This window comes from Gallus gallus, chromosome 10, assembly GCF_016699485.2.
Source record: "Gallus gallus isolate bGalGal1 chromosome 10, bGalGal1.mat.broiler.GRCg7b, whole genome shotgun sequence".
NCBI lineage: Eukaryota > Metazoa > Chordata > Aves > Galliformes > Phasianidae > Gallus > Gallus gallus.
Genome location: NC_052541.1, coordinates 20,145,314 through 20,159,001, shown reverse-complemented (window position 1 = coordinate 20,159,001; position 13,688 = coordinate 20,145,314). Strand labels below are relative to the sequence as shown.

At 63.2% G+C, this 13,688-nt stretch overlaps 5 protein-coding genes across 30 annotated transcripts; 2 read left to right on the top strand and 3 right to left on the bottom strand.

Annotated features, from left to right (window-relative positions):
- The first annotated feature begins 29 nt into the window (after positions 1–29).
- On the top strand, positions 30–640 carry SERF2 (small EDRK-rich factor 2). Its single transcript, XM_015292181.4, has 3 exons — positions 30–91; positions 275–383; positions 458–640. The coding sequence occupies exons 1-3, from the start codon at positions 85–87 to the stop codon at positions 519–521; spliced, it is 180 nt and encodes a 59-aa protein (XP_015147667.1). The 5' UTR covers positions 30–84; the 3' UTR covers positions 522–640.
- LOC100858360 (ras and EF-hand domain-containing protein-like) lies at positions 480–3,612 on the bottom strand. 23 transcript variants are annotated; one of them, XM_040706746.2, is made up of 11 exons: positions 3,436–3,612; positions 3,253–3,368; positions 2,804–2,872; positions 2,432–2,705; positions 2,234–2,362; positions 2,077–2,160; positions 1,836–1,995; positions 1,690–1,771; positions 1,473–1,605; positions 1,112–1,371; positions 480–1,033 (listed from the first exon to the last, which is right to left on the bottom strand). In XM_040706746.2, exons 1-11 carry the CDS (start codon positions 3,499–3,501, stop codon positions 940–942), a joined length of 1,467 nt encoding a protein of 488 aa, XP_040562680.1. In that variant the 5' UTR covers positions 3,502–3,612; the 3' UTR covers positions 480–939. The 23 variants fall into 23 exon arrangements, 21 of the variants coding, with proteins under 21 accessions (XP_040562680.1, XP_040562673.1, XP_040562674.1 ...); XM_040706739.2 differs by having other exon boundaries at positions 1,690–1,757; positions 1,902–1,995; positions 2,432–2,455; positions 2,624–2,722; positions 2,804–3,612; XM_040706740.2 differs by having other exon boundaries at positions 1,473–1,587; positions 1,690–1,757; positions 1,902–1,995; ... (1 more) ...; positions 2,624–2,722; positions 2,804–3,612.
- A 372-nt stretch (positions 3,613–3,984) lies between these two features.
- On the bottom strand, positions 3,985–7,977 carry SERINC4 (serine incorporator 4). Of its 4 annotated transcripts, XM_025153940.3 has the most exons (12): positions 7,703–7,977; positions 7,496–7,636; positions 7,206–7,384; positions 7,034–7,113; positions 6,848–6,941; positions 6,573–6,784; positions 6,216–6,311; positions 6,017–6,143; positions 5,663–5,735; positions 5,346–5,397; positions 5,051–5,213; positions 3,985–4,630 (listed from the first exon to the last, which is right to left on the bottom strand). In XM_025153940.3, exons 1-12 carry the CDS (start codon positions 7,748–7,750, stop codon positions 4,414–4,416), a joined length of 1,482 nt encoding a protein of 493 aa, XP_025009708.2. In that variant the 5' UTR covers positions 7,751–7,977; the 3' UTR covers positions 3,985–4,413. The 4 variants fall into 4 exon arrangements, with proteins under 4 accessions (XP_025009708.2, XP_040562687.1, XP_015147663.2 ...); XM_040706753.2 differs by having other exon boundaries at positions 7,206–7,636; XM_015292177.4 differs by having other exon boundaries at positions 5,051–5,397.
- Positions 7,978–8,088: 111 nt separating this feature from the next.
- Positions 8,089–9,114, top strand: HYPK (huntingtin interacting protein K). The gene is made up of 4 exons (NM_001277654.3): positions 8,089–8,300; positions 8,385–8,440; positions 8,669–8,720; positions 8,910–9,114. The coding sequence occupies exons 1-4, from the start codon at positions 8,115–8,117 to the stop codon at positions 9,003–9,005; spliced, it is 390 nt and encodes a 129-aa protein (NP_001264583.2). The 5' UTR covers positions 8,089–8,114; the 3' UTR covers positions 9,006–9,114.
- A 524-nt stretch (positions 9,115–9,638) lies between these two features.
- On the bottom strand, positions 9,639–13,383 carry MFAP1 (microfibrillar associated protein 1). The gene is made up of 9 exons (NM_001256948.2): positions 13,241–13,383; positions 12,913–13,132; positions 12,603–12,732; positions 12,117–12,304; positions 11,612–11,720; positions 11,378–11,538; positions 10,962–11,121; positions 10,542–10,631; positions 9,639–10,383 (listed from the first exon to the last, which is right to left on the bottom strand). The coding sequence occupies exons 1-9, from the start codon at positions 13,317–13,319 to the stop codon at positions 10,201–10,203; spliced, it is 1,320 nt and encodes a 439-aa protein (NP_001243877.1). The 5' UTR covers positions 13,320–13,383; the 3' UTR covers positions 9,639–10,200.
- Positions 13,384–13,688: the final 305 nt, after the last annotated feature.

Genomic DNA, 13,688 nt, shown 5'->3' with positions numbered 1-13,688 from the left:
CCTTAAAGGGCGCTGCGGGGGCGGGGCGAGGGGGGGGCAGTGCGGGACGTGGCGGCGGAGCGGAGGGCGGGAGGGAGCGGCACCATGACCCGTGAGTGCGGGCCGGGCCGGGCCGGGCCGGGAGCGGCGCAGTACTGCCGGGGGGATGGGGGTGGGGTCGGGCCGAGGGACGGCTCTGCGTCCTCCGCCGTGAGGCCGGGCCGGGGGGCGGGCGGGAGTGGGGCCTCATCCCGGGGCCTTATTCCGGGGCCGAGCTGAGGGCCGCGCCGTGCAGGCGGGAACCAACGCGAGCTGGCGCGGCAGAAGAACCTGAAGAAGCAGAGCGATTCGGGCAAGGGCAAACGGCGCGACGACGGGCTCTCGGCCGCCGCTCGCAAGCAGAGGTGAGTGAGTGCCGGCAGCACCGCCCCGTCGGCCCCGCCGGGTCCCGGTGTGAGCCGCGCCGCGCTCCCCGCAGGGACTCGGAGATAATGCAGCAGAAGCAGAAGAAGGCGGACGAGAAGAAGGAGGGCGCCAAATAGCGGCGGGCCGCCGAGCGATGCCCCGCGGGCTGTGCTGAGCGATGCCCCGGGCCGCCCCGCCCCGCCGGGCTCTCCGGCAGCGCCCCTCTCCCATTAAAGTAGCTCGTGGAGCCCTGCAGGCCCGGCCTCCTCCGTGTGCCCGGCGGCGGGGCGGGGCGGCGCTGCCCGTGGGGGGGGAGGGGGCGGCGGCGGCGGCGGCGGCGGCTGGGCGTCCTCACGGTGAGACGCGGAGACGGTTGGAGCTGCGGAGTCTCCGCGGCGCCGGATCTGTGAGCCCCGGGAGGGGGCCGCTCTGGGAGCCCGGAGGAATGAAGGCAGCGGAGCGCGGCGGATGCGGTGAAAGCGGCTGTAGTGAGGGCCTGGAACCGCGGCGGGGGGGTCGGGGCGGGAGGGCGATGTGCGCGGAGGCGCTCCCGCGTCAGGCCCTGCAGCAGCCCGCGGCGGCCCGCGGGGCGGGGATGCTGAGATCCAGGCGGGCGCCGCTGCCCGAGGCTGCCGTCCTCTTCACTGCTCTGCGGGGCCGAGGCGCGGCGTCACGCGGGCGCTCCGCCCTCGGCCCGCACGGCCCCCCTTCCCACGGCGCCGCTCACCGGGCCAGGTGCAACACGGCCTCCACCACGTTCGTGCCGTCCTTGGCGCTGGTCTCGCAGAACAGGCAGTTGTGGGCCTGGACGGACAGCGGCTGGAGTCGGGGGCCTGAGGGGGCCTCCAGGGGCTGCCCCTGGCAGCAGCCGCTTACCATGGCCAGCCTCTGTCCGTGGGCTGTGTGAACCCCCACCATCTCCGGCAGCCCGGCCCGCAGGTCGCTCTTATTGCCCACCAGCATGAGTGGCAGGGCGGTCCCGGCGCCCTGCAGGAGCAGAGGGCAGCTCGGGGTCCTGCCGTTCTACCTAAAGCTGCCCGCCCTGAGGCTCGGCCCTGCTCTGGGGGCTGTTGGATCCTTCCCGTTACCTCGATGTCCTCGATCCACTGGCGGACGCTGAGGAAGCTGCTCTGGGAGCTGATGTCATACAGGAGCAGCACTCCATGGGCCTTACGGAAGTAGGAGCGGGCGATGCTGCGGTACCTGGAGCCAGGGGTGTCACTGCCCGTGTGGGGCCATGCAGGGCCAGGCCTGCAGCAGAGACCTGGCTGCATGGCAGGGGGTGGGTGCTGCTGCCCCCCTCACCTCTCCTGCCCGGCAGTGTCCCAGATCTGCAGGGTGGTTTGCTCCCCATCCACCAGCAGCTCCTTCACCTGAAAGTCCACCCCTGTCCGGGGCAGCCATCAGACCCCACCCCACGTATCCCAGCCCCTCCATCCCAGCCCTGGTACCTAACGTGGATGAGATGTCACCTCGAAACTCGTTTCTACAAAGGCGCAGCAGGAAGCTGGACTTGCCTGCACCGCTGTCTCCTGCCAGCACCAGCCGGTATACGGGGCTGGGGGCCGTGGGCTGCTCTCCCATGCCAGACCCCTGGGGAGATGGAGCAAGCTGTCGGGTCCTCAGTGCCGGGGGGGTCCCCGCTCCCCTCCCAGCCAGGCTGTGTGCGCCGGATGGGGCGTTGCTGCGTACCTCCGGTGCAAAAGCAGACAGCTTCCTCTTGCAGCAGCGTTGTGCAGGATGGCAGCAGCCCTCCACCTTGCCTGCCTGGGGGTCCTGCAGGGTGGCAGATCTCACAGTGAGGCACCTAAGCCTGTGGGTCAGGTGGGGCAGAGGGCAGGGGATGCACCTGTGTGCCCTGAGCAGGGCTGGCAGAACACGCATCCTCCGAGCTCTGGCTGCTGGTGTTGCTGGGTGAGGCTGAGTCCTCGCTGGAGGCTGAGCTCTGCCAGGGGCACACGGAGCAGTCCGCCCGGACCTGTGCCCAGCGTGGTGCTCAGGGAGGGGCGGCTGCAGCTGTTCCCACACCTGTGCATTTACTTCTCACCTGCTGTGGGTGCGCGTGAGGGGGCTGCGGGGTCGGGGTGTTGGTGTTGATGGGCTCCCAGGGGGCTCTGCCGCTGCCGGCACTGGGAGGTCCGGGGGTCCCCGGCTGCAACCCCCGAGCTGCAGGGCAGGCTGTGGGGGGGCCCCGCCGGCAGCGTCCCCGCCGTCCCACCCCTCCCCCCCCAGTGCTCACCGCTTCGGGGCCCCCGCAGGAGCCCAGCAGCAGGGCTGAGCGCAGGCTGCCGTCGCTCTCCCGTAAGATCCTATTCGTCGACCTGCCCAGAGCGGCGGCCTAAGGCCGGGTCGGCACCGGGGGAGGAGCGTATCCCGGCCGATCCCCGCGCCGCCTCCCGCCCCGCACCCCCCGACGTACTGCAGCATCCTGATGTAGCTGGTGAAGGCCAGGTGCTCCTCCGGCAGCTCCCGCAGCGCCTGCTGCTCTCTGCGGAGAAACGGCATCCTCACGGCAAGGCCGACACCGGGGGCTGCCCGCGTCCTTCCTGCCCCACACGTTCCCCCCATTTCGGGGTGTCGGAAGCGCTGGGACAGCTCCGGGACGCCCGGTGTCACCGGGGGGTTGGAGGGGGGGGAGGTAGCAGAGGGCCGGGGGGGCCGTGCCGACGGCTCCACGTGAGCTTCTCGACGGCTGCCGGCGTTCGCGGCACGACGGAGCGGGCAGAGCTTCCCGGCGAAACCCTCCCAGGACCTCAGGGCAGCGCGGGGCCGTCCCTGGGCGGACACCCGTGGGCACCCCGGGGCGGGGCAGGGCCAGAGCACAACCCGGGGCCGGGGTCTCGCCTCTCCCCCCGCCCCCAGTGCCACCTTCTGCGCCGCTGGGCCCGCCGACAGAGATCCTCCCGCAGCCGCTCCAGCTCCGCCCGCAGCTCGAACACTCCGGCCTCGGAGCGCAGCAGGCTGAGCCGCAGCCGCGCGTTCTCCTGGCGGGGACAGTCCCGTTGGCTCAGCCGGCACAGCCCGCAGCCGCCCCCAACCCCGCGCATTTACCTGCGTGGCGTCCTCGAGCCGCTGCTGCAGCCGCGCGACGCCCGCGCCCCGCCCGCGCCCCTTCATGGCCGGGGGAAACGGGGCCGCGCTGCCGGGCCCTCCTCGTCGGGGTGCCTCCGAGCGGCCGAACCCGGCCGAGCTGCCGCCGCACGGGGCCCCCGTCGGGCGCAGAACCGCGCGGTACCGCCGGGCTCCGCCGTGTTTGCTCTGCGGGCGGGGCGGGGGCCCGGGGGGCCGGCCCGCATTCCTGCGGCCGTGCTGATACCGCGCCCCAACGGTCCCCGGGCTCCGGCCCCTCTCGGATCGCTCTGGGCACGGGCGGCTGCCACGGGATGTGTCCGTCCGTCCTCCACGGGGCTGCGCTCGGTCACAGAGAGCCGAACGGGCGAAGGGAGGGTTCTGTCCGGTGCGGTGAGGCTGCGGTCCCGGGAGCTGCGGCTGCTGCTGCAAGAACCGGGGCTGGCGCCGGGGTGTTGCTGGCACCGGCCGTGCCCAGCCTCAAGGCTGCTGCACGCGTGTGGAGCAGGTGGTACAAAATCAGGTCAGCGATTTATGTTAAAAAAGATGTATTTACGGAGCTATTTACAATACCCACACTGCCGGGCAGGTGAGCTGACACACACAGCAGACAGACCAGAACACTGCTCCCCACCGGCCTTGGGCCACGGCAGCGGGGTGGCAGCCAGGCAGGAGCTGCCTTCATGCCTGGAGGGGAGTGCAGCAGCAGCTGGAGCTGAGTGCCTGCCACCTGGGCAGGCTCGGGATGGCCCCTTGATGGCTCCAGCTCAGTGCAGGACGTGTCCCTGGAGCTGGTACAGCAGAGCTTCCACGTCCTGGGTCCTCCTCCTGTGCTCAGATGACATGTTTTCCTCAGCCATGGGGTGAGGAGCAGTTGAGGGGACGGGTGAGGCCATGACCCAGGCACACAGCACGGCAAGGACCGTGCATAGGGCCAAGCACAGTCCGTCCCAGCAGGGACTACGTGGAGACACTGATGCGGTGTGGGGCACGTCGGCGCCGCACAATGCGCAGGGCTGGGCTGTTCCGTCGGTGCTGTGGGGAGCCATGGAGGCAGAGAGGGCTCAGCAGCAGCCACAGGTAGAGCAGGACGCAGGCCCAGCACGAGGCCACCTTCACCCAGAACGTCGACCAGCTGCCATGTGTGAAGGTGGTCTCCAGCACTGCACTCTCATAGCTGCAGGGAGAGGGCAGCCGTGAGTACCAGGGAGACACTGGTATGTGTGGGATGCAGCATCGCCTGCAGCTGCCAGGTTCCCCCAACCCCAGCAGCTGCATGTCTTTGGCCATGTCCTGCCTGCTCTGGGGACCCCAACCCTGTGGACCTCAGCTTGTCTTGCAGCAACACCAGCTGCTTTTGGCAGAGGCTGTTGGGTGAAGCAGTAAAAGGTCTGTGAGCGCAGGGCTTACCCAGCACACGGCCAGGTCAGAGACACTGGTCTGCTCTGCTGACATCCACCTGGTGGCTGCAGCCACACAGGGAGCAGGTCAGACCTGGCTGGGTGACAGAGCGGGTGGGGCAGCCTGTAGTGGGTGCTACATAAGCAATAAGGAAACAGAGCAAGGACAATGGGGTGGCCAGCAGCTTAGGCCCTACCTGAACCAGTTGGTGAGGGTCATCATGACATAAAGCGAGGCAAGGAAGAAGACAAAGTGGAAGGCTGAGTAGCTGTAGACCACACGGTCTCGCTCATCCTGGAAAACGCAATGTCCTCCAGCGGGCTCCTCCTCTTGCTCACATGTCTGTTCCTGAGCAGCACCTGAGGGAGTGCAGGGTGATGGCAGCTCTTGCACACTGTCCTCATCAACACCTCTGGCATCTGATACAGGTACCCAAGGCTGCGTGTTACTACAGCCTCCCCCTGACCTGCTGGCACCCATCCTGCACTCACCTCTCAGCTCCTCCTCCATCTTCTCTGGGCAGCAGAAGCAACAAGAGGGTTTCTGCAGAGAGAGACAGGGAAACAAGTTGGTGAAAGGAGATAAGGCAGTGACCTATGACACTCATCCCCAATACAGCCCCTGCTTGGGCAACACCACATCATCTGAACTGAGACAGGGCTGTCTGGCTGCAGGAGGGTAGCACAGATGGGCTATGCACAGAAAATTCCCCAGCTTGGCAGGACAAACTCTCTTCTGCCCTATGGCCTGGTGTTCAGGAGGACTCTGGGTATCTGTGGCAGGAGGGGCCACAGATGGGGTTACTCACTTTAAACTCAAAGCTGTAGACTTTGACCATCCAGAGGGGTCCAAAGACCTCAGCAAGATAGGAGGCTTCATTACTGTTCACGAGAGAGACACAGAAAAGTGTAACACAAGGATCTATGCCAGGCCCCCTGCCCACCATTGGATCTGGCACCTCGGATCATCACAGCAGCAGATCTGCTGTGCTAGGCCTGGGGACATCAGGCTGCCCACCTACACATGCCCTTGGGCACATACACAGCTCTGCTGTCCATGCCATGGGCTAGGGACAGAGTCCCCATGAGGTGCCTGCAAGGAATTCTGTGCCGAGAAAGAGACAGTGCTATGACAAGCCAACTACCGTGGCCCCAACACACACCATGCGAAGAGCACGCAGGCGTACATGATGGCAGCCCCCAGGATGGCAACTGTGGTGTCCTCTGTTTGCAGCTCATCCTGCCGGATGCCCGGGAAGCAGACGGTGAGGTTCTGCCCCTTGTAGAGCACTGCAGGGAGGCTGAGGTGAGAGCGGGCTCACACTTCAGCAGCTGGCTGCCTGTGGCAGTGGGAGCACTCACCTCTCTCTGGGGGACGGCTGGACAGTGCGGAAAAGGTGAGGTACATCACATAGCAGCTGATGATTGAGGACTGTAGCAGCCCTGACCGTGGCTGCTCTGCAAGGAGAGGGGTCAGAGGCTCTGTGTGGGTTCCAGGCATCCCCTTTGGCAGATCCCATGCCCAAAGCCTTGCACTAGGGCACAGCACAGGGCCAGAGGGAGCCTCAGGGAGCTGCATGCTCCCCAAGTGCCCGTGGCTTCTGCTGAGCTGGGAGCCTGCAGCCACCCTCCTGGCCCCAAGATGCAGCTAGCCCTGCAACACAGCAGGCAGCACTGTGACATGCTATGCCATGCCATGCCGTGCTATGTGGTACTCACTGAGCCGCACACAGGGCGTGATGGAGATGAAGGACATGATGCCGCAGAGGCTGCCGTTGACAGTGAGCAGCGCTTTGTTGAGCTGGCAGGCGGCCGGGTGGGTGTAGTACTTGTAGAGGAAGGAGAAGGCAGCAGAGGCGAGGGTGTAGAAGGCAGTGGTGGCCAGCAGCACAGCCAGGTACCAGCGCTTGTCCTGTGCTGCACCTGTCAGCCTGCCGGGAAAGCGGTGAGGGGCAGCAGCACACAGGCACCCACCCAGCCATCCTGGCACTCACCAGTTCTTGTTCCAGGTGTGCGCAAAGGCAGTGATCAGCACCAGCTGGATGAGGATGAAGGCAAAGCCACCGCAGACGCCTGTATAGTGCCACGCTGCAGGGGGAGAGGGCAGCCATGAGGCTGGCACGAAGCTGGGGCCATGAGACCGCAAGTGGGCACCGGCCTGGGCAGGGGGGTGTTCGCACCTTGGATGAAGCTGTCCTCAGGGAGGAAGAAGCTGGCGGCGCAGAGCCCCACCAGCACCAGCAGCTTCAGGAACCAGAACCTGCAGGGCAGCAAGCATCAGCGAGACACAGCTCTGTGTCACCTGGCAGCCTCCAGAGCACCCCCAGCCCTCAGCCCCATCCCAGCCCGCACCCGTTGTGGAGCTGAGCGCGGCAGTCAGTACTGGAGCGCACATTGAGGAGCAGGGCGGCTTGCGCCAGGTGGAAGCAGGCGGTGCCGAAGCAGACCCGATAGACGGCCGAGGAGCCCACGAGCTGCGCACAGTCCGTGTCGCCGGGCAGGTGCTGGCACAGCACCCCCGAGAATGGCATCTGTGGGCACAGCAGCGAGGGGTTGGGGTGGGGGTGCGCCAGCACCTCCAGCACAGCCGTCGACCCCCCCCCCCCCCAGCGGACTGCATCCCCTGCTGCTCCTCTGCTCACCTTCTCCCTGACAGCCTGAGCCGCGGTGCGGGACAGCATGAGGCAGCACACGGCAGAGACCAGGACGTGCAGGAGGGTGTAAAGGACGCGGGTGCCGGTGGAGGCGCGCAGCCCTCTGCCGGGGCCGCAGCCACAGCACAGCTGCGGGGAACGCGGTCAGCACCAAACCGAGCCCCCCGCCCCGCTGCCCCCCGCCCCGGCTCCCACCTGGCCCAGGAGTGAGTGCAGGGCGCCGCGCGCCCTCGTGCCCGCCATGACCCGTCCCGTCCCAGCTGGGCCCTGATGGGATTAAGGGGATTGTCAGTTTGACCCGCCCCGCCATCTGCTCGCTGCGGAGGGGCCGACACGGGTCATTCCCCGGGCCACGGGCACCGCTGCCTTGCACGGGGCAGGGCGAAGCGTGGAGCCCCAGCCCGAGGCGGCCGGGGGGAGCTGAGGCGGTGCTGGGGCTCCTTGTGGGTGTCTGTGGGAATACAAGGCCTAGACTTGTATAGGCCCGCGTGGCCGCAGCGGGGCGCTCTGTCCTCCTCACGGGCGCAGGCGTTGCCGCTCTAGCCTGCGCACGCCCCACCGCCGCTCTCGCTGGTTCCGCCGGAAGTGAGGCGCGAAGGGGGGTATAATGGCGGCAGAAGGGGACGTGGAGCTGGAGTTAGAGACTGAGCCTAACGGTTCCGGCGGAGGCAGCGATGGGGCGGGAGGAAGGGCGGCCGAGAAGCCGCGGAAACACGACAGCGGAGCGGCGGACCTGGAAAGGGTGACGGACTACGCGGAGGAGAAGGAGATCCAGAGCTCCAACTTGGAGACGGTGCGGGCCGGGCGCTGCTCGGGGAGGGCTGCTCGGGAACGCGCCGGGTTCGGCGCACCGACGTGACTGTGTTCGTTCCACCAGGCCATGTCGGTGATTGGAGACCGGCGGTCCCGCGAGCAGAAAGCAAAGCAGGAGAGGTAACCGCGCTCCCCGCACGTGGCTTCCGAGGCGGCCCCGCGGCCTGCACCCGCTCGGCTCTGGGCTCAGCCTCGGCTTCCTGCGGCCCCTCCGCAGCCACAGCCCCTCTGCCACGAGTGGAGGGCCCCGGGGTGTATGCGGTGCTCATCCATGGAGTCACTTCTGCTGTGGTGTGGGGCTGAATGGAGCTGCCCCTCACTGGTGGTCGGTTCTGCCTCTGGTTACAGGGAGAAGGAATTGGCCAAAGTCACTATCAAAAAAGAAGACCTGGAGCTGATTGTAAGTAGGGGCAGGAAGCCGAGTTGGTGCCAGCACGTCCCAGACCTCAGGGGTAGTCAGTGCCTGGAACCACTCTGTCACAGGGGTGCACAGCGGGGTGTCCCCCGCTGAGCTGAGCCTCCCCCTTCCACCCTGGCCTGTGGGGTGATTTCATGTCTGCTGTACTGAGCTGTGGCCGTTTTCCCACAGATGAATGAGATGGAGATCTCACGGGCAGCTGCAGAGCGTAGTCTACGGGAGCACATGGGCAACGTGGTGGAAGCACTGATCACCCTCACCAACTGAGCATGGGCTGTGAAGCTGCACTGGCTCTGTGCTCTCTCATTCTGGGAACAGCAGCGTGGCCTCGGCTGGAGATGTATGTTAACTTATTGAATAAAGGCAGCAGTGGGAACGGGCTGTCCCTGTGGTTCATGCAGCACCAAGCATTTCCCCTGCTGGGTAGATCCCAGAGGGCACCCGGTGATGGGGATAATGTGGGGACAATGTGTGGCATCAGGGTGGTGACATCAGGTTCCCTGTAATTAGTGTGTGAGTGCTGCCCCCTTCCTGCAGATTGGTGAACTTGCCCAGGATTGTAAAGGGTTGTCAGGCAACCCTAAGACAGGCTTTTGGTCTCTAGTGCAGTGGCTCTGCTCTGACAGCAACTCCTGTCATGTTGTTCCCACTGCAGGAGGCAGGGCAGACCAGCTGGAAAGGAGATACTGCCTTTGCCCCTCAGCATCTGCCCACCTCAAGTGTGGGCAGGAACCCTGATTACAAGTGATGTGTCACTCTTGGGACTTTACCTTTGTCAAGCCCAATTCTGCTAATGCTGCAGGGTTGCTGCTTCAGCTCCATTGAGGTGAGGGAAAGCGCTTGGCCAGAGCAGGGTAGCTGAGTGCCTGGCATGCTCTGCCACAGACACTGCTACCAGAATTTGTAAGAAAACAATTGCTTTAATCAAAACAATCCCATCCCCCTGTACAGGTAGAAAAGCCAAGCCCTGCAGAAACAGAGTTAGGAGACAGTGTCACAGCTGTTCCCAACCAAAGGAAGATCCAAAACGACAATGGGGAAAGGTAGGAGGAACAGAGAGATACTATGGACCAGAGAGGGATAAGTATCTGCTAGTTCCCCTAAAGGTGGGGATGCTGGAGCAGGGCGTGCTGTGCTTCTGTACAGCTGGTCTGGTGCTGCCAAGGCTTTCGCAGGCTGGTGGGATGGTGACATGATCATGAGGCTGCTCAGGATGGCTGGAAGTCATCTTTCTCAAGAACCAGTGATGGAGTCTGCTGAGTCTCTGCAGTGCAGGTCATGGATCATGCCACCAAATCGACAGGGAGGACGCAGTGCAGGGGCACAGAGGGACAACTTGTTGTGGCATGAGTCCTGGTGCGGTGTTTTGTCCCTGCTGTTCCTGCCCAGGCTCTTGGGCAGCTGACAAAGCAGTGCCTCTCTGCCCAGTAGTCAGCCACAAGGGAGCACACAGGAGGGCATCCTAAGTGGTCTTTCGCTTCTTGGCTGAGGGTCTCTCAAAGACATCCCTCACGCCTGCTGCTTTCTGCTTGAAGAATTTAGTGTTCTGTGCGCTTTCTTGGCCCCAGGCAGAGTCAAATGAGGTGGTATCCTGGTCTACCAAGTGCGTGTACTTTGTCCGTCCTGAGCGCCCAAAGTTCTTGACCTGGGAGGCAGGAAAGATTGTGAGCATACATTTGGGTAAGATGGGTAAGTAAGGTGGGGACGCTGTCATGTCACTGCTCCTTCTCTTTGGCATGCAAGAGCCCCAGCTGAGCAGCACTGGCAGAGCTGGGGCAGCGCACAGAGCTGCCACACACCTACCTGCATGACTTTGGGCAGGATAGTTTTGTTGAAGTGATCCTCAAGGGTAGGGGCGCTGAAGTCCCGCTTGTACACCTCCTCATCTTCATCCTGCAGAGGAAGGACACACCTGCTTGACTTGCAAGTTTCCAGCAAGCATCAGTAGCAGACAAGTGGAGAAGAGCTCAAGAACGAACTGCTCTGGGACTGCTGCTCCTTGCAGCAAGTACCTGACAAACTGCATTAATTTCTTTACTCACCCTGCCTGTCAGACCTGACAGGCATCTCAGATCATCTCAGTCACTTCAGCAGCATATTGCCACTGAGGGCCAGCTCTTGTCCCATGTGCTTGGCCAGCCGTTATCTGGTTACCACTAGGGAAAGCTCCCCCAAAGCAGCCACATGGTCCCATACAGCCCCAGGCCTGGCAACAGCACTCACCATGAAGAAGGCACCACGGTGGTAGTACTTCTGCAGGAACTTGTATTTGCCCTTCACTGCCTTGTTGGTGATGACCTTGCCATTGGCTCGCAGCTCAGCACGGCGCTCTTCCTCTGTCAGGTTCCGCATCCGCTCGATCTCTGCCTTCTCCTTCTCCATGCTGGGCAAGAGAGAAACCCTTAGCCCCTGCATCCCCCAGTGCCCTCCCACGATGGGACAGCTGCTGCCACCCAGGACCTTCTGAGGGAATATGTTTATTGACTCCATAATGGAGTAAAGCACCTCAAGGATGGTTTCTCAAGAAAGGTTTCTGATGCTACCAAAACAAAGCCTTGGAAAGAGATGCCTCAACTGTCCACTGTCCTGCAGGGCCTGGGACCACAGGGACTCTCCTACCTTAAGCAGACAGTACTTACGCTTCTCGTTCTTCACGATCCCGTTTGATGCGCTTCAGCTCACGTACTTTCCAAGCCTCATACTCCTCCTCATCATTCTCATCATCTGTATCAAGAGCATCAAGTGCTGCCAACGAGCGCTTATTCTCCTCCAGCTCCTTCTTCGCTTCCTCTTCCACGATCTAAAGCCAAGACCAAGCTCAGCTCACTGCAGTGGCTGCCCCAGCATGCATGCCCCAGCCTGCCCCACTGTACCTTGAGTGTGTACTTGCGCCTCTCTTCTGCTAATCTCTTTGCCTCCTGTTCTAGCTCCTTCTGCTTCAAGGCTTCTGCTTCTCGCTCCTGAACTGTGATCCGGTCTTTCCTGTGAACAGGGACCACAAAAGCCTTCAGGCTTTCAACAAGCCATTGCAGACTTCTGCTCTCACACTGCAGCTTCTTTTAGCCTTTATGCCCCCCTCCGGCAGGGCCAAGTCCCAAGGCTTTCTGATGTTGCCCATGCAAGAGCCACCATACTCAATCCCCTCACAGCTGCAAACATGCACAAAGGTAATGGGAGACCCTGCCACTGGCTGTGGAACATGTTGGAGCATACTGCCTGGTTCCTGTTGTGCTGCACCTGCCCAAAGTCCCCACTTGGAACTCTGCTGCCACTCAGATCCAGCCATGCCCTGCCAGGTCAGTCACTGCCCATCCCTGATGCAGGAGCTGGAGCAGCAACTCCTGTGCAGTACCTGGCCCATGCAGCTGTGTCACCTACTTGCGGATGAAGACAGGTTTGAGACGTGGCTCCATTTCATCCTCACTGTCTGTGTACTCCTCATACTCAGACTCTGACTCAGACTCTTCTCCAGATCTGCCCTCATCTTCCAGCTCCATCACTTCTAGCTCCTCAGTTTTCCTCTCCTGCGCTCTCTGACGCATCATCCCACGCCGACGCTCAATCTCCTAGTGGAGACACATCAAACACAGACTCAGCCAACCAGCCCCACTACTGCTTCCTTCCTTTTTCCATATGGAAAGCATGATGTTGAGCTCACTGGTTATAAGCCCACACCTCAGCATGCAGGTGACTTTCTCCAGTGCCCCTTAGCCCACAAGTTAGGGTCACACCACGGCTGGCTGTGACTCAGGTCCTAGCACTCACCCAGTCCCACCACAGTTCACACATTTCTGCAAAAGTCAATTCCAGATACGGCCTAAGAGGAATTTCCTAGGCCACTTCTGTTCAGCAATACAAGCATACCTCATCGTCAATCTCTTCCTCCTCCTCCTCACTGGTGTCCTCTCGCTCCACACGCCATGCTTCACCTTCTACCTCAGAATCGCTCTCTCCAACCACTTCAGGCTCCACAATTTTGCGGTGCCTTGCCAGCCTGCAACAAATGTCCATTCAACTATGATGCTATGAACACAAGGAGACTACAAGAAGAGAAATTCCTGTGATCCGTTTTAAAGAAAAGACACATTCCTTGCATGCACCTTCCCTGAGCCCAGAAAGGCAAAGCTGTGGGGGAACGCGAGGAGGAGCACAGCCCCCAGAGATCAGCACTCACCGCTCCTCCACGTCCTCAGTGATGCGGTTCTGCAGTCGCCGCAGCCGAGGGTCGTTGGCGACCTCCTCCTCCTGCTCTTCGGGCTCCACCTCCTGCTCCTTCGCCTTCTTGATGAACTGGAACTCCTCGTCCTCCTCCTCCGAGGACTCCATGGGCGCGTAGTCGGGCCGCTTTCCCGACACATACCGTTTCACCTTCACCTTCTCCATAGACAGCTCGCCTGCGGGCGGTCGGGCGGGCAGGCCGTCACCAGACAGGCCGCCACCGGGCCGCGCTCACAAGGCCGCCGTGCCTGGGCCCCCCGCTTCTCCCGGCGCCCCCCACTCACCCTTCTCATTGCGGACGGGCACGGCGCCCGCCGTGGACTGAATGGGCGGCTGCTTCACGAGAGCGCTGGGGGCTGACATGGTGGCGGCGAGACACGGGACGACACGATCTGCAGCCGCTCACAACACCGATCACCCGGAACTGGACTTCCCCCTTCCGCCGGTGCACCGGAAGTGAAAGTACCCCGATCCGTCACTAACGGCCGGAAGTGATGCTCAGCGTCGAGGCAATTTCCGGCTGCTGGCGGGGGGGGGAGGCACGGCCTCGGCCCGCCTCGCCCCGACCTGGCTGCGGTGCAGCGGGAGCTGCCTTTGGTGTTCAGAACGCGGGCACCTCTGGGCTCTCTCCTCATCGCTTCGCCCCGGGGCCAGGAGGGATTTTCCACTTCGGGCGCACAGCCGCGGTGCCCGTGAGCCCCAGCACGCGATGACATGGTGCGGAGCAGCCCG